Source organism: Engystomops pustulosus, chromosome 5 (assembly GCF_040894005.1).
Source record: "Engystomops pustulosus chromosome 5, aEngPut4.maternal, whole genome shotgun sequence".
NCBI classification, from domain to species: Eukaryota; Metazoa; Chordata; class Amphibia; order Anura; family Leptodactylidae; genus Engystomops; species Engystomops pustulosus.
Genome location: NC_092415.1, coordinates 42,575,632 through 42,595,288, shown reverse-complemented (window position 1 = coordinate 42,595,288; position 19,657 = coordinate 42,575,632). Strand labels below are relative to the sequence as shown.

General features: G+C 39.4%; 1 protein-coding gene across 8 annotated transcripts in view; it reads right to left on the bottom strand.

The window, feature by feature from the left end:
* Positions 1-19,657, bottom strand: part of SULF1 (sulfatase 1) — a 92,488-nt gene that overhangs the window by 37,939 nt on the left and 34,892 nt on the right. For all 8 annotated transcript variants that reach the window (XM_072151752.1, XM_072151754.1, XM_072151753.1 and 5 more), the window contains exons 3-4: positions 5,552-5,779; positions 4,354-4,593 (exon numbers count right to left, since the gene is read on the bottom strand). In XM_072151752.1, the coding sequence (XP_072007853.1) occupies positions 4,354-4,593; positions 5,552-5,711 (400 nt within the window). In that variant the 5' untranslated portion in view covers positions 5,712-5,779. The remainder of the gene's footprint in view (positions 1-4,353; positions 4,594-5,551; positions 5,780-19,657) is intronic.

Below are 19,657 nucleotides of genomic sequence, written 5' to 3'. Positions count from 1 at the left end.
TTAAATGCCACTGGCCAAGTTGCTGTCAGTGCTTAAATTACATAATTATGGAGAGACGGCCCCCTGGAAATTCGCTGAGTTCACATGCTGGCGGCATTTAAAGGGCTAGGCCTCATGCTCATGAGCGAGTCTGATGCAACTAACTCACATCGTGTGCTTGTTGAAGTGTCCCAACCGAATGCTCAGCGCCAGAACTGATCTCAGAGTGTCAGTTCAGTTGTCTGAGCATTTGGGTTGGACATTCTGGTAAGCACACAATGGCAATTTGAGGCGATTTAGTCGCATCAGATGCGCTTGTTGCTTTTAGGCCTTAACCCTTTTGTGGATGTGACCAGAAGGGGTTATCCAAATCACCAAACCGGTAACTTGTGGCTGGCATTCAAGTTTGGGTCCGCTCATACCTACCAAGAACACAACAGTATGAGAATATTCCCTAGTGCTTCAAGTCCAGCTACAATTCTGGAATATAAATGTATTTTTCACAATCCTGTGGCTACTAAGTAACAGTGACACGGATTTCAATGGCTGCTACGTAATTAATTCTGCTCCAGAAGGAGACCATACAGATATTAAGAGCAGATGTTATTGTTTGTTAGATTAAGCCACAGAACAAGTTTTTTCCCAGTTATTCAATGAAAAAAAGTATTCCCATACGAGTCAGCACGTTTTTTTAAATTCATGTTCTAACACACTACTTTACATAAACATTACAAGAAGATTAATATTACGAAGAAATTAATCCAGGATTTCTACCACATATTCCAAGTAAATTTCACAGAAATAAGCAGAATATGAATATCTCATGATTTAGTAGATGCTGGATTAATTCTTATTAAGTTTCTTCCAATTAACAAGGAATTTCCTGTTTTCTTCTGTGCAGAAAATACTTTCGGAGCCCATTAAATGCCCATTGCCTTATTATACCAAGGGAACCATTGATGCATCTGTGACAGAATGCAGATTTTTCTGATGAATGCTATCTCTTTAAGAATGAGAGCTCTGTGATGGGTTCAAAGTTCAGGACAAGACCAAGACAATGAGAATAAGAAAAGTATTCTGCTGGCAAGCTGTGCAGGTCCACAAGATGTCTACACTCATACGAAGCAGAAAAATCATTAGCCGTAGATTCATTTTCATTAATTATAATAATTCATGGCAACTTTACAATGTTTAGAAACAAATGAATACCAAAATGTTTTAAAATTGTAGGACTGAATTTAGCCATGAAAGTGATGGGCCCAAAAAAAAAAAAATGTATTAATAAAGACCTCCTCTGGTGATGCCCCCGATTCAAATCCTCCTTCCATTTCCCATCATAAAGCATATTCTAGAGTTTATGCACAACCCCCTACTAACCTCATGGGAAAGGGAGGCCCACCTGACCTTGGTGCCTATTTAGACCATCTGGGATAATCATACGGTTAACTGTGCTTTTGTTGTATATTTCTGGGACACCCATGGAAGGGACTACTTATAAAATTTTACTAAAAATCCTATTACTTTGCTAATTCATCATCATTTTTTAAACTGACGTACTTTGCTCCTATTTGACGTTCAAAGATCTTAGTAGCCATGTTCCATGTAGGCCTTTTAAGCTAATGGATGGAAAAAAGAAGGCCCCAAAGTGCTGCTCCTTCACAATCAATCCCTTTAGGTCCCAGCATCTTGTGTATTGAAAAGCAACACAGAAATGAGAATGGACGGATATGCTTCTTCTAACAAAGAGTTATCTCCATGTTCCTCCCATCTGCTTTCTTCTACCTCCCTCAAAGACTACCCCCCTCCATCTCCCGCTCTTGCATTGGCATACAGTGGGTACTCAGTATTCAGACTCCTTTCAATTTTTTGATCATTAATATACACTCTGCACCCACAACTTCACAGACAAAAAAAAAAAAACTGAAATATAGATATTTCTAGTAAATTATTAAACAAGAAAAACCAAAATATCAAAATGGTTAGTCCCTTTACTGTGACCCTCATATAATTCACATGCTGTACTTCTGCTCCCCATCAAGATGGTTCTACTCCTTCATTGAGTCCAACTGTGTTTTATTAAATGGATTGTACTCGATTAGGAAAGGCACACACCTGTCTATATCAAAGCTCACAGCTCAAGGTGTATGTAAGAGAACATGAGAATCATTAGGTCTAAGGAATTGCCCAAGGAGATCAAAAACATAATTGTTGAAAGGCAGCGATCTGGCCAAGGTTACAAAAGAATTTCTGCAGCGCTGAAAATGCCTAAGAACACTGTTCCTTGACCTAGCTGTCTAGCCAAACTAAGAAATCGTGGGAGAAGAGCCTCGGTGAGAGAGGTAAAAATTTACCCCAAGATCACAGGCACATTCTCAGATTGGGTTGATGTTACCAGTGGAGTGCCACAGGGGTCAGTATTGGGGCCACTTCTTTTTAATATTTTTATTAATGACCTTGTAGTGGGTTTACACAGTCAAGTTTCAATATTTGCAGATGATACTAAGCTGTGTAAAGTAATAAATACTGAGGTCGATAGTTTAGCATTTGTGGAAGCTTGAGGAGTGGGCAGGGAAATGGTTGATGAGGTTTAATGTAGATAAATGTAAAGTTATGCACTTGGGCCATGGAAACAAAAAGTATAATTATGTTCTAAATGGTCAATTACTTAGTAAAAGTGGAGCTGAAAAGGACTTGGGGGTATTGGTGGATGGTAAACTTAATTTTAGTGACCAGAGCCAGGCGGCTGCTGCTAAAGCAAATAAAATTATGGGATGTATCAAGAGAGGAATAGATTCTCATGATGAAGACATAGTTTTGCCCTTATACAAATCCCTGGTCAGACCACACATGGAATATTGTGCACAGTTTTGGGCACCAGTGTATAGAAAGGATATAGTAGAGCTGGAACGGGTGCAGAGGAGAGCAACCAAGATTATTAGGGGAATGGAGGGATTAGAATACACTGACAGATTACAAAATTTGGGATTATTCAGTTTAGAAAAAAGACGACTGAGGGGAGACCTCATTACAATGTACAAATACCTGAACGGACAGTACAAGGATCACTCCATAGATCTTTTTATACCTAGGCCTGTGACCAGGACAAGGGGGCATCCTCTGTGCCTAGAGGAGAGGCGATTCTACCATCACCATAGAGAGGGCTTCTTTACTGTAAGAGCAGTGATACTATGGAACTCTCTGCCGCAGGAGGTTGTTATGGCGGACTCTATGTACATGTTCAAGAGAGGCCTGGATGCCTTTCTGGAGAGCAAAAATATCACGGGTTATGGGGATAAAACATTTATTTAATTCTTAAAGGTTGGACTTGATGGACTTGCGTCTTTTTCCAGCCTTATATACTATGATACTATGATACTGTGGCTGAGCTTCAGAGATGCAGTAGGGAGGTGGTAGAAAGCTCCACAAAGTCAACTAACCGTCAGCCCTTCACCAGTTGGGGCTTTAGGAGTAAGGCGATGGAAGCCTCTTCTCAGTGCAAGACATAGGAAAGCCTGGTCTGATGTGCCAAATACAAATACAATACAAACAGTGACACATGGTGGTGGCAACATTCTATGGGGGTGTTTTCTGCTGCAGGGACAGGACAACTGGTTGCAATTGAATAAAAGATGAATGTGGCCAAGTACAGAGATATCCTGGATGAAAAGCTCTTCTAGACTGCTCTGGACCTCAGACTGGCCCGAAGGTTCTACTTCCAACAAGACAATGACCCTAAGCACACAGCTAAAATAACAAAGCAACGGCTTCGGAACATCTCTGTGACTATTCTTTACCCGTCCAATCTGAGACCTGACATAAACCCAGTTGAGCATTTCTGGAGAGAGGTGAAAATGGCTCCCACTAATGTTTACCATCCAACCTGAGGGAACTGGAGGGGATCTGCAAAGAAGAGGCAGAGGTTTCCCAAATCCAGGTGTAAAAACCTTGCTGCAAAAGGTGCTGCTACTCAATACTGAGAAAATGCGCTGAATACTTTCCATACCCCCTGTAGATGCTCCCTCAGCACTCCGCCTGATTATTTCTGGGTTTTTCAACCCATTTCACATTCATTCCCTAGATATCAACACCAGATCAGTGGGGTCAAGCACCATAATCCCCATCAGTCAACTTTTTACGAAAGCCTCCAGTGCCGGAGGAATTTGGAAGCTGCTTCTCCTAGTATAGGTCATTAAAACAAAAAGCATGGAAAACAGAGTTTAAGGAATCTGTGCAGGTGCAGTAGGTGGAGTTCCTAGACTAAGTGACCACACTTTTTAGAAGGTATAGTGCTTTTTAGTCTAATAAATCTCCATGGACTTGCCCTCTTCCCAAATAAAAATTATGAAAAGTTATCAAATTTGCATACAATCTTACCTGTCCTATATCCCGTGTTATTAAGATATACAGCAAAGCTGCGAGGCTCATGTATTGCTTGCCACGAAGGAGAGGAGCAGTTTTCGTTGTTGGTATAAATGTTGTGGTTGTGGACATATTTCCCTGTTAGCATAGACGAGCGGGACGGACAACACATAGGAGTGGTCACAAAGGCATTGACAAAATGTGCACCACCTTCTTCCATGATTTTTCTGGTCTTGTTCATCACCTGCAACGATCCTGAAATAAATAATAATCTTTGCTAATGTAAAAGACATGTACATGTGTCAGCCAGCTTAATAACTGTACCTATTGTCTTAGTCACGTTGTTTAATAAGCAGTGGCTTCAATAGCTCCAGGGCTTCATTAACAGGGAGCTCCGCCAGATGATGACAACATAGGATCTCCAAGCTCATACACACCAGCAGCTTGGCCTCATACACGAATGGGACGGAGCTGCACTTCCAGCTAGCCTGTAGACTAAAGTGCCACTGTTTATGAAAAACATTTTTTTTTTTTTTTTTTTTTAAGTAATCTCAACATGCTCCATGAATGGACCCTCTAATTGTGGGCTCTTGACAGGCCACTGCCCTGTATTTATATTTTTGAGAACTTTTGTTCTTCTATTCCATAAAAATATATTATACATAGTGTATATATAATATATAGTATTACATTCCAAAAAATTCCATGCAAAAAAAAAAAAAAAAAAAATTGATTTTTGGGCATTTTCTTAAACATAAAAAAAAATCTTTTAAAAAGGAAGAATTCCTCCATATATTTGTCATCCATGTAATTGGAGGAACATACAATTGTGCAGAACACAACCTATGTACCTTTTTATCAGATCCATATACAACAAAAACCTTATAGGGTCACACATTCCAAAATCTAAATTCAGAACACAAAAATACAATTAAAAAAAAAAAATGTACATTTAATGCATTTTATGAATTTTGTTGATTTTAAAATAACCTTGATACAAGTAGAAAGAACTTTTTATATAAGCCAACACAGCGTATTTGTTGCAGTTCCTTCCGCTCAGTGTACTCCATGTATATTAATGGGGTTGTGTTTGCAGCAGGAACATTTCAGCGAGGAAAAATCTTTACAACAAATCTGTGTGAAAATGGCCGTATACGGACTAGACTACCAGGTTATTTTACTCTATATCAATGCATATATACAGGCATCTTACCCAATTCCACATCCTGGTCATCGGTGAGGACAAGAATAATATTTGGTCTAATATTTCTCCTATCCGGGGCAATCCGTCCTCTAAACTTGGGAGGTTTCACGGATGTACAATAGGTTGCTGGCAGTAGCACGATGACAAGTGCAAAACAATAATACTTCATGGTGGACCTGCAGGTTGATGCGATGTGAACGGATGTTGTCGCTTCTTCTAGTTGGAGACAATCTGCAGCTGAAAGAGAAATATTGAAAGGTCATTTTACGCTATTTAAACCTGCATAAATTTCCATGCATTAGGATGTGGCACAAATCATCTCCACCAGGTCAGGCTAATAAATAATCATCTTCCATGATGAGCTAAGGGAATTGGATGAGGCACGGGAGGTGAAACACCAAGCATTGTAAGGCTTCATTCACATGTCCAATACATTTCCACTGTTTTGATTTGTAGGACTTTCCATCTGTATCCAACGAATGGTCCCTTCGGTTTAGTTTGAGTTGGTCTCTACAGTCTGCAATATTTTTTCTATGTAAAAATGGAAACTAGACAGAAAAGTCCATGAGGCAGACATTTAGTATTTGCTTTCTACCAGGTTTTGTTGCTGCGCCTTGTGCGCCATATTTATGATGTGCCCGAGTCAAAAATGTACCTTCTATTCTGAAACACGTTATTTTTTTATCACTAATTTTTTTTGAATCTCGCTATTTTTTGTCTCAATTTTGGGCACATAATTAGAGCACCCAAAATCTAGTCTACCAAGTTCTATTTCACGGTCATGGAGGTGGAGTCATTTAAGCCTCTTTTCAGTCATGCACCAATTTATTAAGCCCTTGCGCCACAATCTATAATCCCAGTCTAATAAACACAATTTGTGACCCAAAAAAAAGCAAACCTTGCAAAACAAATAATGAATACACATTTTTAACAATGTAAATTCAAACCGAAATCTGTGTAAAAAAAAAATTTACATTTTTGGTGCATATTTTTGGTGATTAATCCCCATGGAATGGACTCGCTCTGTGTTACCATGTTCTGGTTTTCAGATGCAGTTTTTGAAGCCCAAACCAGTAATGGAGTATAAAAAGTGGAGGAGCATCAACTCTCAATTATATGTCCACACCCATTATGATCCATACCTGCTCTTGACTTCAAAAAACGCAGTAGTAAACCTGAACATGGGAACACAGCCTAAAAATCTTCATCAAATGAGCAGCAGAATTTTGTAGTTGAAATTACAATTGCAGACCGCATGGTTATTTGCTAAAAAAAAAAAACCTGTGTCTAGGGATAGTGAACCTACATGCCGGCACCAGTGACATTTAAAGAGTTTAAATGCAATTTGCCCCATCGCCGATTGCATGTGTTATTGGGTGGGGGAGAAAAGAATTGGAAAACAATAAAGAAAGATAGTCAAAAACCGTCAAGCAGTTATCCAATGCGGACATTTATCATAGTGCAGAGTACAACTAGACCAGTCTTTTGCTGCCTTAATCACGGTGTCTGATGCTGGATGATAAACATGGCATAGTGTAAGGCAATCATGTTATACTTTGTATCGTCTATTACTTGATTGCAGCATATCCCCCCGACGTTGGCCCAAAACTCTTGTGGTGCAAAGCATTTCAGAATTCTGGAGCAGACAGCTTAAAAATTCTCTTCTAGAGTGGAGCATCTACAGCTCCGTAATCCCAACACAACTTTGCAGTGTGCAAGAAGATTAAATTGAAATAACTGAGGGACTAAACAAGCATCTGTGCCATCATTTTCTGCCTCTCCTAAAAGCTGTGAAGCTTACAATGAGTGACAGTATCGATGATCAGGTTTAGCACTGTAGGAAGAGCAAAGTTCCCGAGCTTCATCCCATCAATCAACATTGGCAGGAGCTCTGCACTATTCATAAGCCCCTGAGCCCCCATGATCCTTGGTTTCTCTCTGCTGTCTATACACAGCCATTATTTTTTTTAAGAAAACTCCTTCAGTGCTTGTCTTTTAAGATGATACACAATTGGTTATGACAGCAAACCCCTAGTATCAGAGGCCATCTAAATATAATCATAAGAAGATGTTCATAGCAAAGCACACTTCTGCTTGGCAAACAACGCTCTATAATAGATTTGTACCTGAAATAGTTACATTGATTTCCTTGGGTGAATGATGCAGGTTAATAGTCGACCTCAGCCTTAAAGAACAAGGGAAACTGACCCAAATATATTACCCGATCAGCAGTTTGGCACCTGAGACAATGTGGGAAGCGGTGTTTAGACATGCAACATTAACCTGAATCAGACAAGCAAGTAGAACTAATTAAGTGAGAAATATCCATCGTTAGGGAGTGGAGGAGGCCACGGAGTCAGCACGGGGGATTTGTGAAAAAAAAGTCTTGCTTACAACTTCAAACTAAAATGCAGTTTTAATGGAGAACCATTTGTCTCCTTGCATCAGTCACTTAGATTCAGTAAGGGCATGTGAGTTAAAGCAGAAACACAGAAAATGCACTGGATTCCTTAGTTCAAGCACAAATCTTACAGTTTAGTGGTGTAAATGGGTCCATATGATGGGCCTGAAGAGCAGCCAGTGCACATGAAATTTAGTGTGAAGTCCATAGCACTTCAAGACTGCTACCCTGTCCTGGCCAGTGTCCGGGAGCAGAGGTATGACTTAAGGGGTAACCCGGCCCATGGGCCTTAGAGAACCTATAAGAAATATCTTCCAGTTATAATAAGACATGTGTAATTTTTGCCATCCGGTCTTGAATCTATGTTGACTTGCTACGGTAAAAGTTTTAAGCTCAGGAAGTCTAGAAGTTAAAGAAACAGGTTAGTGAAATATTTTTCTACTATTTCTGCTGAAACCACATATGAAGAACTGAATGTAAAAATCAGCACCAACTCTTTTCACATGTGGTTTCCGATTCTGCTTGTTTTTTTTACCGCCGATATCAATGGGGGGGGGGAGCCACAACAACTATACATAGAGTTTTCTATGACTTTGAACATTAATGGGGTGTTCAAACATGAACTCAAGACCACAGAAAAGTGCAATATGTGAATAGGAGCTCATAAATCCCTATTCAAAAACACTGTGCACCCACCTGGCTTCAGAAAGTGTCAAACCACTATGGTGATTTGTATGGATCCGACCCAAAAGTTTTGGGGCCTCTGCTTTTTCAATATATATTTTGCTAGCCTTGAATTAAAAGGCACTGGTTGAACTAATAGACTGGTTAAACCAACTTGTTTTTGCAACACATCACGATACACAAAAGACATACACTCACCGGCCACTTTATTAGGTACACCTGTCCAACTGCTCGTTAACACTTAATTTCTAATCAGCCAATCACATGGCGGCAACTCAGTGCATTTAGGCATGTAGACATGGTCAAGACAATCTCCTGCAGTTCAAACCGAGGTTCAGTATTGGGAAGAAAGGTGATTTGAGTGCCTTTGAACGTGGCATGGTTGTTGGTGCCAGAATGGTCTGGTCTGAGTATTTCACAAACTGCTGATCTACTGGGATTTTCACGCACAACCATCTCTAGGGTTTACAGAGAATGGTCCGAAAAAGAAAAAACATCCAGTGAGCGGCAATTCTGTGGGCGGAAATGCCTTGTTGATGCCAGTGGTCAGAGGAGAATGGGCAGACTGGTTCGAGCTGATAGAAAGGCAACAGTGACTCAAATCGCCACCCGTTACAACCAAGGTAGGCAGAAGAGCATCTCTGAACGCACAGTACGTCGAACTGTGAGGCAGATGGGCTACAGCAGCAGACGACCACACCGGGTGCCACTCCTTTCAGCGAAGAACAGGAAACTGAGGCTACAATTTGCACAAGCTCATCGAAATTGGACAGTAGAAGATTGGAAAAACGTTGCCTGGTCTGATGAGTCTCGATTTCTGCTGCGACATTCGGATGGTAAGGTCAGAATTTGGCATCAACAACATGAAAGCATGGATCCATCCTGCCTTGTATCAACGGTTCAGGCTGGTGGTGGTGGTGTCAGGGTGTGAGGAATATTTTCTTGGCACTCTTTGGGCCCCTTGGTACCAATTGAGCATCGTTGCAACGCCACAGCCTACCTGAGTATTGATGGCTACTTTCAGCAGGATAATGCGCCATGTCATAAAGCTGGAATCATCTCAGACTGGTTTCTTGAACATGACAATGAGTTCACTGTACTCAAATGGCCTCCACAGTCACCAGATCTCAATCCAATAGAGCATCTTTGGGATGTGGTGGAACGGGAGATTCGCATCATGGATGTGCAGCCGACAAATCTGCAGCAACTGTGTGATGCCATCATGTCAATATGGACCAAAATCTCTGAGGAATGCTTCCAGCACCTTGTTGAATCTATGCCCCGAAGAATTGAGGCAGTTCTGAAGGCAAAAGGGGGTCCAACCCGTTACTAGCAAGGTGTACCTAATAAAGTGGCCGGTAAGTATATGTACTCTACCACTACCTGTAAGTAGTAGCTGCATGCTGAAGGACCAGTTGCAGTTTCTTATTGGCTATAGAGCCACAGATTAGAGACCTCAAACCTGTTAGCAAGGCGAATGGGTGCACCCATCAAAACAAGCATGGAGATCCAAAAGATGGGAGCAACAAGGTAACATGGAGTAGACCATAATGGGGGACTGGTAAATACAAAAATCAGCTACTTGGCTACTTGTGATGAGCTTCTAGTGGTCATATGGATCTCAAAAGTTGCAAAACATAAACTAGTAGAGGAAGAGGAAATTTTGAGTTTTTGCAGTAAAAAAAAGGTTCCATGGTGAATAGGATCTACAACCTGTAGCTAAAAGGTCTTAATTAACCGTGAAAAGAGATTGACACAGCCCCAGAAGGTTTCACTCACACAAAAAAGCCAGGTTTCACTCACCAAAAAGAAGATAATCCTTTCAAACTGCTTGGCCACACAATCCAAATATGAATACATCTCCCACTGCTTCACGTAATCCAGGAGAAGCTGCTATACGAAGCCACTGTACTGTCTGTATACATAGGAAGGCTGCTCATTCACATTCCTATCCTATCTAGGAGGAGGCTAAAAGGGCAAGAGGGATTCTGATAAGTCCTCGCTACCTATCACACAGCTAAAACTTTGACCTAAATAGCCATGACTATCCAAGATATTCACAAAAAGAACCCCCATAACGTTCACCGGATATAAATGTTGATTGTAATCGGTATGTATAGCATGTATCTGTAAAGCTGCAGAGAACCTACAATCACCATACTAAAATTACACAGTGAAACCTCTTAGAGATGACCAATGTAGCGGGGTGGACTTCTAGGTAGGTGGTCTTCTCAAAGGGCTGGTCTATTGGAGTACAATACAACTGTACTAGCAATTGTTGTAAAGAATGTATTCATTAAATTTGCTACTAATAGTTAGGGCTAATTACTTTAATTCTGGATGGACCGTCTGTAAATAATGTGGACCTCTTATATAAAAATACCAGATACCTGAGACAGTAGTATATATCTTTATCTTAATAGGGTCTTAGGCAAAACCCTCCAAAAAATACAATATTTTTCCCTTATGAACACAAGATGGCTTCGTCAGACTCAACTTCAACAAAAATTTCAGGTAGTCATAATTAACTGATAGTCTACCATTTTTTTGGTGTTAATTCAGTTGTTTTAGTGAGCCACAATAAAAATATAAAATAATAACATTGTTAATTAAGTTAACAAGACAATTCCCTGGATGACAAATGCTACATTAGATCAGTTTTCACAGTAAACCAAAATATTGTAGAATTTATAAGATTTTTACATTTATGCCTATTTTTGGTTTGTGTTTTTCATGTATTTCTACATATCTAGTCATAGTCTATAGCAGTGATGGCTAACCTATGGCACTGGTGCCAGAGGTGGCACTCAGAGCCCTTTCTGTGGGCACTCTGGCCATCACCAGAGATGACTCCAGGTATCTTCCTGCAGTCCCAGACAGCCCAGGACTTGCTGTGCAAAGAGGTATTTTAAAGTGACAGCTCTACCTGGGGCTATTTTCTGCTGTATTGGTGCCTCAGGTGCTGATATGAATGAAAACTGTGACGGAGAAGGGAGTATAAATCACAAATTAAATTTCTGTGTTGGCACTTTGCGATAAATAAGTGGGTCTTTGTTGAAGTTTTGGCACTCGGTCTCTAAAAGGTTTGCCATCACTGGTCTATAGTCACCATCACATTCAACAGAAAATGAAACAGAAAATAATATGAAATAAAATAATGAAAAACTCAAATAAAAAAAAAAAAATGGATAAAAATCAATGACGTAAACCAGAAATCCTTATATTACATGACGAGTGGCGGGCTCTGCTGTGAGGCCCTTCTTTAGCTCCCATCATTGTAAAGCATACAGGGACGTGTCAGTCACATAACAGGCAAAGCAAAGCTTCCAAGATGCTCTATAAAGATTTATAAACTGGCTGAATGTAAAGACATTAACAAAGAAGCCGTTAAGTCCCGTAGACATCTCCCACAACACTGCCGACATTTTTAAAGTAAACAGTGTATATTATTCCCACAGGAAAAGTTACGAGTTGAACTCACCTCAGTAGAAGCTCATGTGAAATGTCCCACACCATTTTTTGTTACACAGTTCAGAAAAAAAACGTTTCAGACAATGTTGACCCAGAAAGTGCAGTCATCCTGACTACACTGAGCAAACATTGGCAGGGAAGTGTTTAAATAACCCCCTATGGTATGAAAGAGCTGACAACTATACCCTGATGGTAATAAAATTCACACCCTTGCACCATATCTTTGTAATCCTAGCGATGCACAATGACCTACACTCCATTTACGTCTGCAAGTTCCCTGCATATAGAAATTTTTAATAAATCAATAACCTCCCAAAGTTTGCGACAAATGACTTATCTAATTTAAAGTTAACATTTTAGTACTATATGTGTAAGATAAGGAATACATATTTTGGGGTGGGTTGCAGTGTAATAGCACCAGAAACATACATTTGTTGGCACATACTGATAAAGAAATGTAGACATAATTATTTATGGATATGCAAATCAGCCACCAAATACGATGGGGGCAAATCCGCTTGGCCTTGGCTAGACAAGTGCTCCAGGTCTTTTCCGAAATCATCTCACTTTGCAAAAGATTGGGGGGAATTTATCAAGAGCTGGTGCATCATTTTCACTTCTTCATGTTCCCTGGAGCCTCCAGATTATGGTCTCGATTAGGATGAGGCTTAGAATTGTACTATAATGGTGCAGGCTATAGTCAATGCAACGGTAAGTGGTATCCGCGTTCATTATATGCCCATCCATGAACGATGGATGTGTCCATGGCTAATGTGGTAAATTGGCATCACCGCTACTGGGATCACATATATTTTGATAAAAAGATGGCCAACTGTACATTACTTTATTGGTTTGTGGTAAAAAATATGTAGTTTTGTGGTTTCTTATCAATCTGTTGGTCCAGTCTGATGATTGAAGAAAGATCAACCAAACTTCTCAAGTGAATAGAAACTTTCACACTCTCTTCTGGTGGCAGAGGTTTAAGAAAAGAAGGATCAGTATTTGGTTTTCAAAAAGACCTATCCCCAAAGCTTCTACTAGGTTCCTGAGAGTGATTTACTTTTGGTTTTCATGGTTTTTGTAATTTAATGTTTTTGGTTTAAATGGGGCCCACACTTGCAGCTAAAGTGACTTTACATTTCTAATATTCATCTTCCACATTTTCCGTGGTCAAGGCATAACATTCTGACAATAGTTGCTTTGCTGCAACAAGGACCTGGGAATGAGTGTGTGGGAGGTTTTAATACTCACTTCAATGGAAGTCAAAGCAAAGATTTAAACTACCAGGGATGTAAAACATGTTTCCATATGGAGGCTGACTACAGCCCACTTCATAGATCAACAACAAATCCATAGTATATATAAGCTATGAAAAATGGTTAACATGAAGCCAAGCTTTCTCCTGCTTGACTTAATTGTAAGTAGTATATAGGGGATACTGATGCCCAAATATGGAAAAATTAAAGAGAGCAATGTGCTTAATTCTCACATACATTTTCTATACAGCTGGATTGGCCTTCAACATTTAGAGAACGCCCTCAACAGGAAACGACTGGCAGTAAAGATATCCAACTCACACACACACACTATACAAAAGTGAGACAAGCTCAGCAAAACAACTACATCTGTGTTTCAATATAAAAGCATATACAATGTACATGTTCCACTGACAAATATAATAACCTAAAAACACCCTTAGTCTAGATGTTTTACAAAATATACTGGAACATTCTTGACCAATTCTTGGGCCTTTTACCGAATGTCAAATTGGTTGCTATGGATATGCTTCATGGCAATCCTGTGGGTGTCATGCTATAACTCCCTAACTATCAGTTTGGTAAGGAGAATACCTAGATCGAAACTGACCTGGACAGAGAATTAGAGAAGCAGGTTAATCATAAGAGTCATTTTAATCTCACACTGTGGTATTAAACAGATTATGCCCTTCAAAAATGGAGGCCTCATTTGCTCAAAATCCATCTCCCATTGTGTAGAATTAGAAGAAAAGTAAAGGTGTTGAACAATACTACTACCCATAACCATACATACAGTAGGTATGGCGTGTGTTAGTAGAAAGCAACCATGGTCTTGTAAAAACCACTTTAGGCAGAACTGTGATCCCCAGCTTGACATTTGTGGGTAAGTGCCATTCAACCCACTGATGTCAATGGAAAATGACTGCCGATGCCGTAGATATGGGCAGGATTGGGACCTTCCATACAGTTTGCATCGGCATCACAAGCCCAATAGAGCTCAATGAAATAAACGTGGTGGGCCAAATGAATAAAATTATTACCCATTATTTCACATGACCAGACTATGTACCAATATAACTTTTGGTTATAAATGTTTTTAATTCAAAGCTCCTACTTTAAATATGAAGTCAACATCCAGGCATCATGTCTCAACAACAAGGCGAATAACACTTGGAAGCAATAGATTTCTTCTTCTATTAGAATAGTCTAAAATGTTGTGACATATTTACAACTTGTTCATTCTACAATTCCAGGAACTATAACGATCTCATACAGTTAATGCTTTATTTCCCGGCAACCTTTTTACTCACTTGCACCCTGACTTCCGCATTTGGTTCCAAGAAAAGGAAAGCCACATAATGTGCTTCATGATAAGCAAAACAATGAAGTAGAATATTGGCAGAAATCAGAACTTCTATATGATAAATTGGATTTGTGCTATTTATTGTATGAAAGTCTGGCTTAGGAACATACATTAGAGATAGAAAAAAAAATCTATATATTGTAGATAAAAAGGAAACAAAAGGACCCAAGGTTCAGCATGAGCCAAGAGCAGAGACATGTAATGAATTCCATCTGTACCATTTTATATAAATATTATTCATTTCTTTGAAAAAGTTGTGTAAACTTTTGTCAATTCAATCTTTCCGGGATGTAGCTGTTATCTCTTCCCTTTTCACTCGGTTTTTGTCTAGTAAGCAAAGTTTTTGTATAAATAGTAGCTCTCAGCTTTCCTAGTATAAACTCTTCATATATTACGAGTAGCACAAAAGTTTTGCTTTCTGCAATGCCTTCTGCAAAAATGAAGACAAATATAGAAGATGAAAATTACTTGTTTATGCAGTTATGTGCTTTATTAATTATAGAAAACAGTAAGTTCAATAATAATTGTAACAGGCAGAGAATTGTGAACCCAGACCATTTTTCACCTTTTAAACCTTGAACAAGGAACTCGGCTTAACGACTACAGGTTCACTGGGCTGCTACTTCTCGGGGTAGAGCCGGTATAGGTAGGTTGGCATAGGAAGGTCTAGAGATGTTGTAAGCAACAAGGAGTAAGTTCTCATGGAGTTGTGTTCAAGGCTAGAGTTCAGTGCAGGAACCACAGATTTGGACCAGCAAAGGTCAACAGAGGAGAACAGGAGGTCAGAAACAGTGTAAAGAATGTAAACTGAGAAAAAGGCAAAAGCTGTAAGGTCGTAAGCAGTCAGTAATCTGGATAGGTTTGCAGATTTTAAGTGATAGAAAGCTAGAGACTTTAATGCACAGACAACTTCGTCATGGGATTTGGCAGGAAAATTTTGTAGGAATGTGCACTTCTAGAGTTGGTTGGATACACGAACCACAGGAGGAGTAGATAAGTAGAGCGTTGAAGAGGAACATGGCCCGGTGAAGAAACAGTTGATTGTGGGTACAGGACACCATGTTGCATCAGACTTCATTAAGTAGCTTTTACTTATATCTTTACTTTTGTTTAAGTTTATAATCTTTCCTCCTAAATGGACAAATTTTTTTTAAATTAATTCTCATTTTCCTATTGAATTTAACTATACAACAAATGACCCCCCCAAAACACATGGAAGTGTCTATTGAATCAGCTTTGATCTATGGATGTCCTAGCTATGTGTGACCTCTGTGACTAATGAGTTGCATAACCATGAAAAATTGACAAATTGCAATGATGTACAAAGCTACAGAAATTCTACAATCATGCGCATAGATTTTCTATTTGGCATCCCCCAAATCCTTTGTGGTTAAGAAGAAGTGAGAATACTTTGTTGAAGATTAATGTAGCTGAAAAAAAAACCTCTGCCCTGTGGTTATTATGATGCAAGAAAGTTAACATTTCCATGTGTAGACTTTAATCCTCCTCAGGACTGTACTTAAAGGGATCACATAAATCAGACTACATTTCCGATTTCTACATTTTTTTCGTTATACCCTTACTCAATACTATCTTTTGAAGGCAGGGTTTCTTTTTTTGGTGGTAAAACTAAATGCACCTAATAATATTAGTTACAGTAATCCAAGAAGAAGGTGCTAAATTGTTAGACTTCAACATCCTCAGTAATGGATTGAGCTGAGCAAATCATTCAAGATATTGCTGAAGCTTCTTTGTAATTTAAGTCCAAATCTATTTGTTCTCAAACAGGGTTCATTTAATTGTCCTGGAAATTGGTATAAGCCCTTTATAGACCTCTAAAGTGCAGGGCCTTTTTTTATAAAAGCTTCTTAATTTTCAGTTTTCACCAAAGCGATGAGAGCATAAGCCAGATGTGGGGCATGTGGACAATAATGGAAATCAATGGACATTTTAACATATTAATTATTATTGTAAATACAAGATTTGTCCGAAAGTGAATCCAAAAATATCCAGATTTGATGGCCTAAAACTCATTTGTATCAAATCAATGAATCAACAAATGTAGTTGCTCATCTTTTCTTCTGGATCAATACCCAGTTCAATTCTTCCGATTCACCGTAATTAAGAGAACGTTGACTTTCATTTCTAAAGCTCTGAATCTACATCCTATTCGCTAAATGGATATGTTATTAAGAATAATAAAAACTTGTCCTCTTTGTCCTGTATGAACCAAGGTACAGTCAGTATGTACTCTAGCACAAAGACACAGTGAGAAGGTGCTCAAAAGTTTTTCACAAATCATGCAGTGCTAGATATAACCGAGGATCAGTGAAATAGAATAAGATACAGGCCGTCCCCTAGTTACAGACATAACTCTCTGCCCACTGTGACCTTTCAGGAAGGTGGTGAAGCTCTCCAGATGCTTTACTTTAGTCCCCAGCCCCAAGTTGTTTGTAGTAAAGTTTTATTGACAAATCCAATTGTCACAGGGACCAAAAAAAACATAAAAAATTTGTTTGGGAGCTAAAATGATCAGATATACCTGTTCTGACACTTGCATACAAATTCAACTTAAGAACCTATCTTGTACATAACCCAGGGACGTCCTGGACGCTCTCCAGTATACCAGCCTAAAAGTACAATTTTAAAAATGCAATCAGTAGATACCAGGTGCAAGGATTTTATGTCCATCAGAAAATTGCTGACATTGGTTTATTATCTGTGGACTAGACCACAGGAGATTAAGCTCGGCCTTAAGAGCATCTAAAATAATGGAAACAAATCCCAGTTCAATTTCCGGTAGGATTTCCAGTCTACAGGCAGAAGTATAGAGCGCACAGTAACTGTATACTAAACCCTCAACCTTTGGTTTAATTCACAATCCCAAGATTCCAGCACAAAGTACTCATCTACTTGTCCCTGTAATAAACAGAAATCCTATGTATGATATGGAGCTAAAGGACACAGTAAAGCAGAGTAAAGGATAAAACAACAGCGAAGAATATTACAATTAGAATTACTATTATAATAGGCTATCAGTTTTGATGGGTGAAGACTGGAATGACCCCGGCAATAACTATTAAGATCAAGTCCTGAATACAGCTATACATAAAGTGTACAATTATTCTCCTTGGAGGAGTCTTGAGTTAACATTTTATTTAAGGATGAAGGAATGACTAGACAATTCTATGATATCAAATATGAGCTAAATGACTTTTGTGGTACCGAACTTGTAGGGAAAGTAAACGGTTAGGGCCTTATGCAGACAAACGTTCTATTCTACTCCTAACCCGACTGCACTTGCTGCTTAGGTCCTACTCTTTGGAACGGAAGCAGTGCTAACCCAGCTAGGACAGTCTGGTCACATACAGCAGTCTTCAGGACTAAGGTTTGTGGCCGAGAAACTGCACAAGTTATCTGCCGAAGCCTTAAATTTGGATTTGAAGACTAGTAGGAGTGGTCCCCATAGTTTACGTCCAAACTCTTCTCGGACATACTGTCATAGGCTCATCATGATGTTCACAAGGACTGTCCATGATATGGTGCTACATATGTCAATTACCTGGCCTGATCTAGAAACTATATTCTCATAAGCCCAAAAAAAGTAAAAAAAAAAAAAATTAAAAACAGATCCTATTTTTGGGAATAATCCTTGTGGATAAAACTTAAAGGAATTCTACCATCAAAATCAAGCATGGTTAAACCAGTGACACTCATAGATCCAGGCGTGGTGACTGTGGTAATCTTTTTATATTTGTTATCCATGGTTTCCTTCCTTCTAAAATGAACTTTTAAAATTATGCTAAAGAGCCTGAAGGGTTCTGGTGGGAGTTTCCAGAGCCCCTCAGTGCTGTAGTTTCACACGCTGTTAACCCCTTCCCGACATTTGACGTAATAGTACTGCATCGCGGGAGGTGCGTTCCCGCAAAATGCAGTACTATTACGTCAAGCTTCTGGCGCCGGCTCCTGAACGGAGCCGGCGCCAGAAGCTGCGGGTGTCGGCTATATATTATAGCTGACACCCGCCTCTAACACCCGCGATCGGAGATTTCTCCGATCGCGGGTGTTAACCCCTAACACTCCGCGGTCGCGCTGACCGCGGCGTGTTAGAGGCATTTAAAGGTACTAAAAACTGAATCGGACCCCCCCCGCGGCGCTTACCGGGGGGGTCCGCTCCTCCGATCGCAGCCCCGGGACTGCCGGTGCCCGGGGCTGCGAGATCTTGATCCGGAAGCCGGGTCCTGCCTTCTGGCGGGACCCGGCTGTAAGACACTGGGCATGCGCAGCATGCTCAGTGTCTTACATTACACAGTGCAATACATCTGTATTGCACTGTGTAACCTGTAAAAAAAGCTTGAACAAGTGATTAGAAGATCACTTGTTCAAGCTTAGATGTCAATTACTGTAAAAAAAGTAAAAATAAATAAATAAAGCTTTTTTACAATAAAAATAAATAATAAAAGAAAGTGAAAGTCCCCCCAAACACCACATTTCCCTTTACACAAGTAATAAAGTATAAAAAACACTAAATCACGAAAAACCCCCACTTATTTGGTATCGCCGCGTCCGTAACAATCTGTACAATAAATCCTAATCATAATTGGACCCGCTCGGTGAACGTGGTAAAAAAAAAAACCCCAAAAACTTGCCAAAAATTAAAACTTTTTATCAAATTGCTTTACAAAAAATGTTCTAAAAAGTGATCCGAAAAAGTTACAAGCACCAAAATGATACCAATAAAAAGAGCAACTTGTCACGCAAAAAATAAGCTTACAACCAGCTCCGTAAACCAAAAAATACTATAATTATGCCGCTATAAAAATGGCAATACTAAAACAAATGCAATTTTTTCTATTCTAGTTTTCCTTCAATAAAATTGGACAAATAAAAATAAAACTATATAAATGAGGTATCACCGTAATCGTAGTGATCCGTAGAAT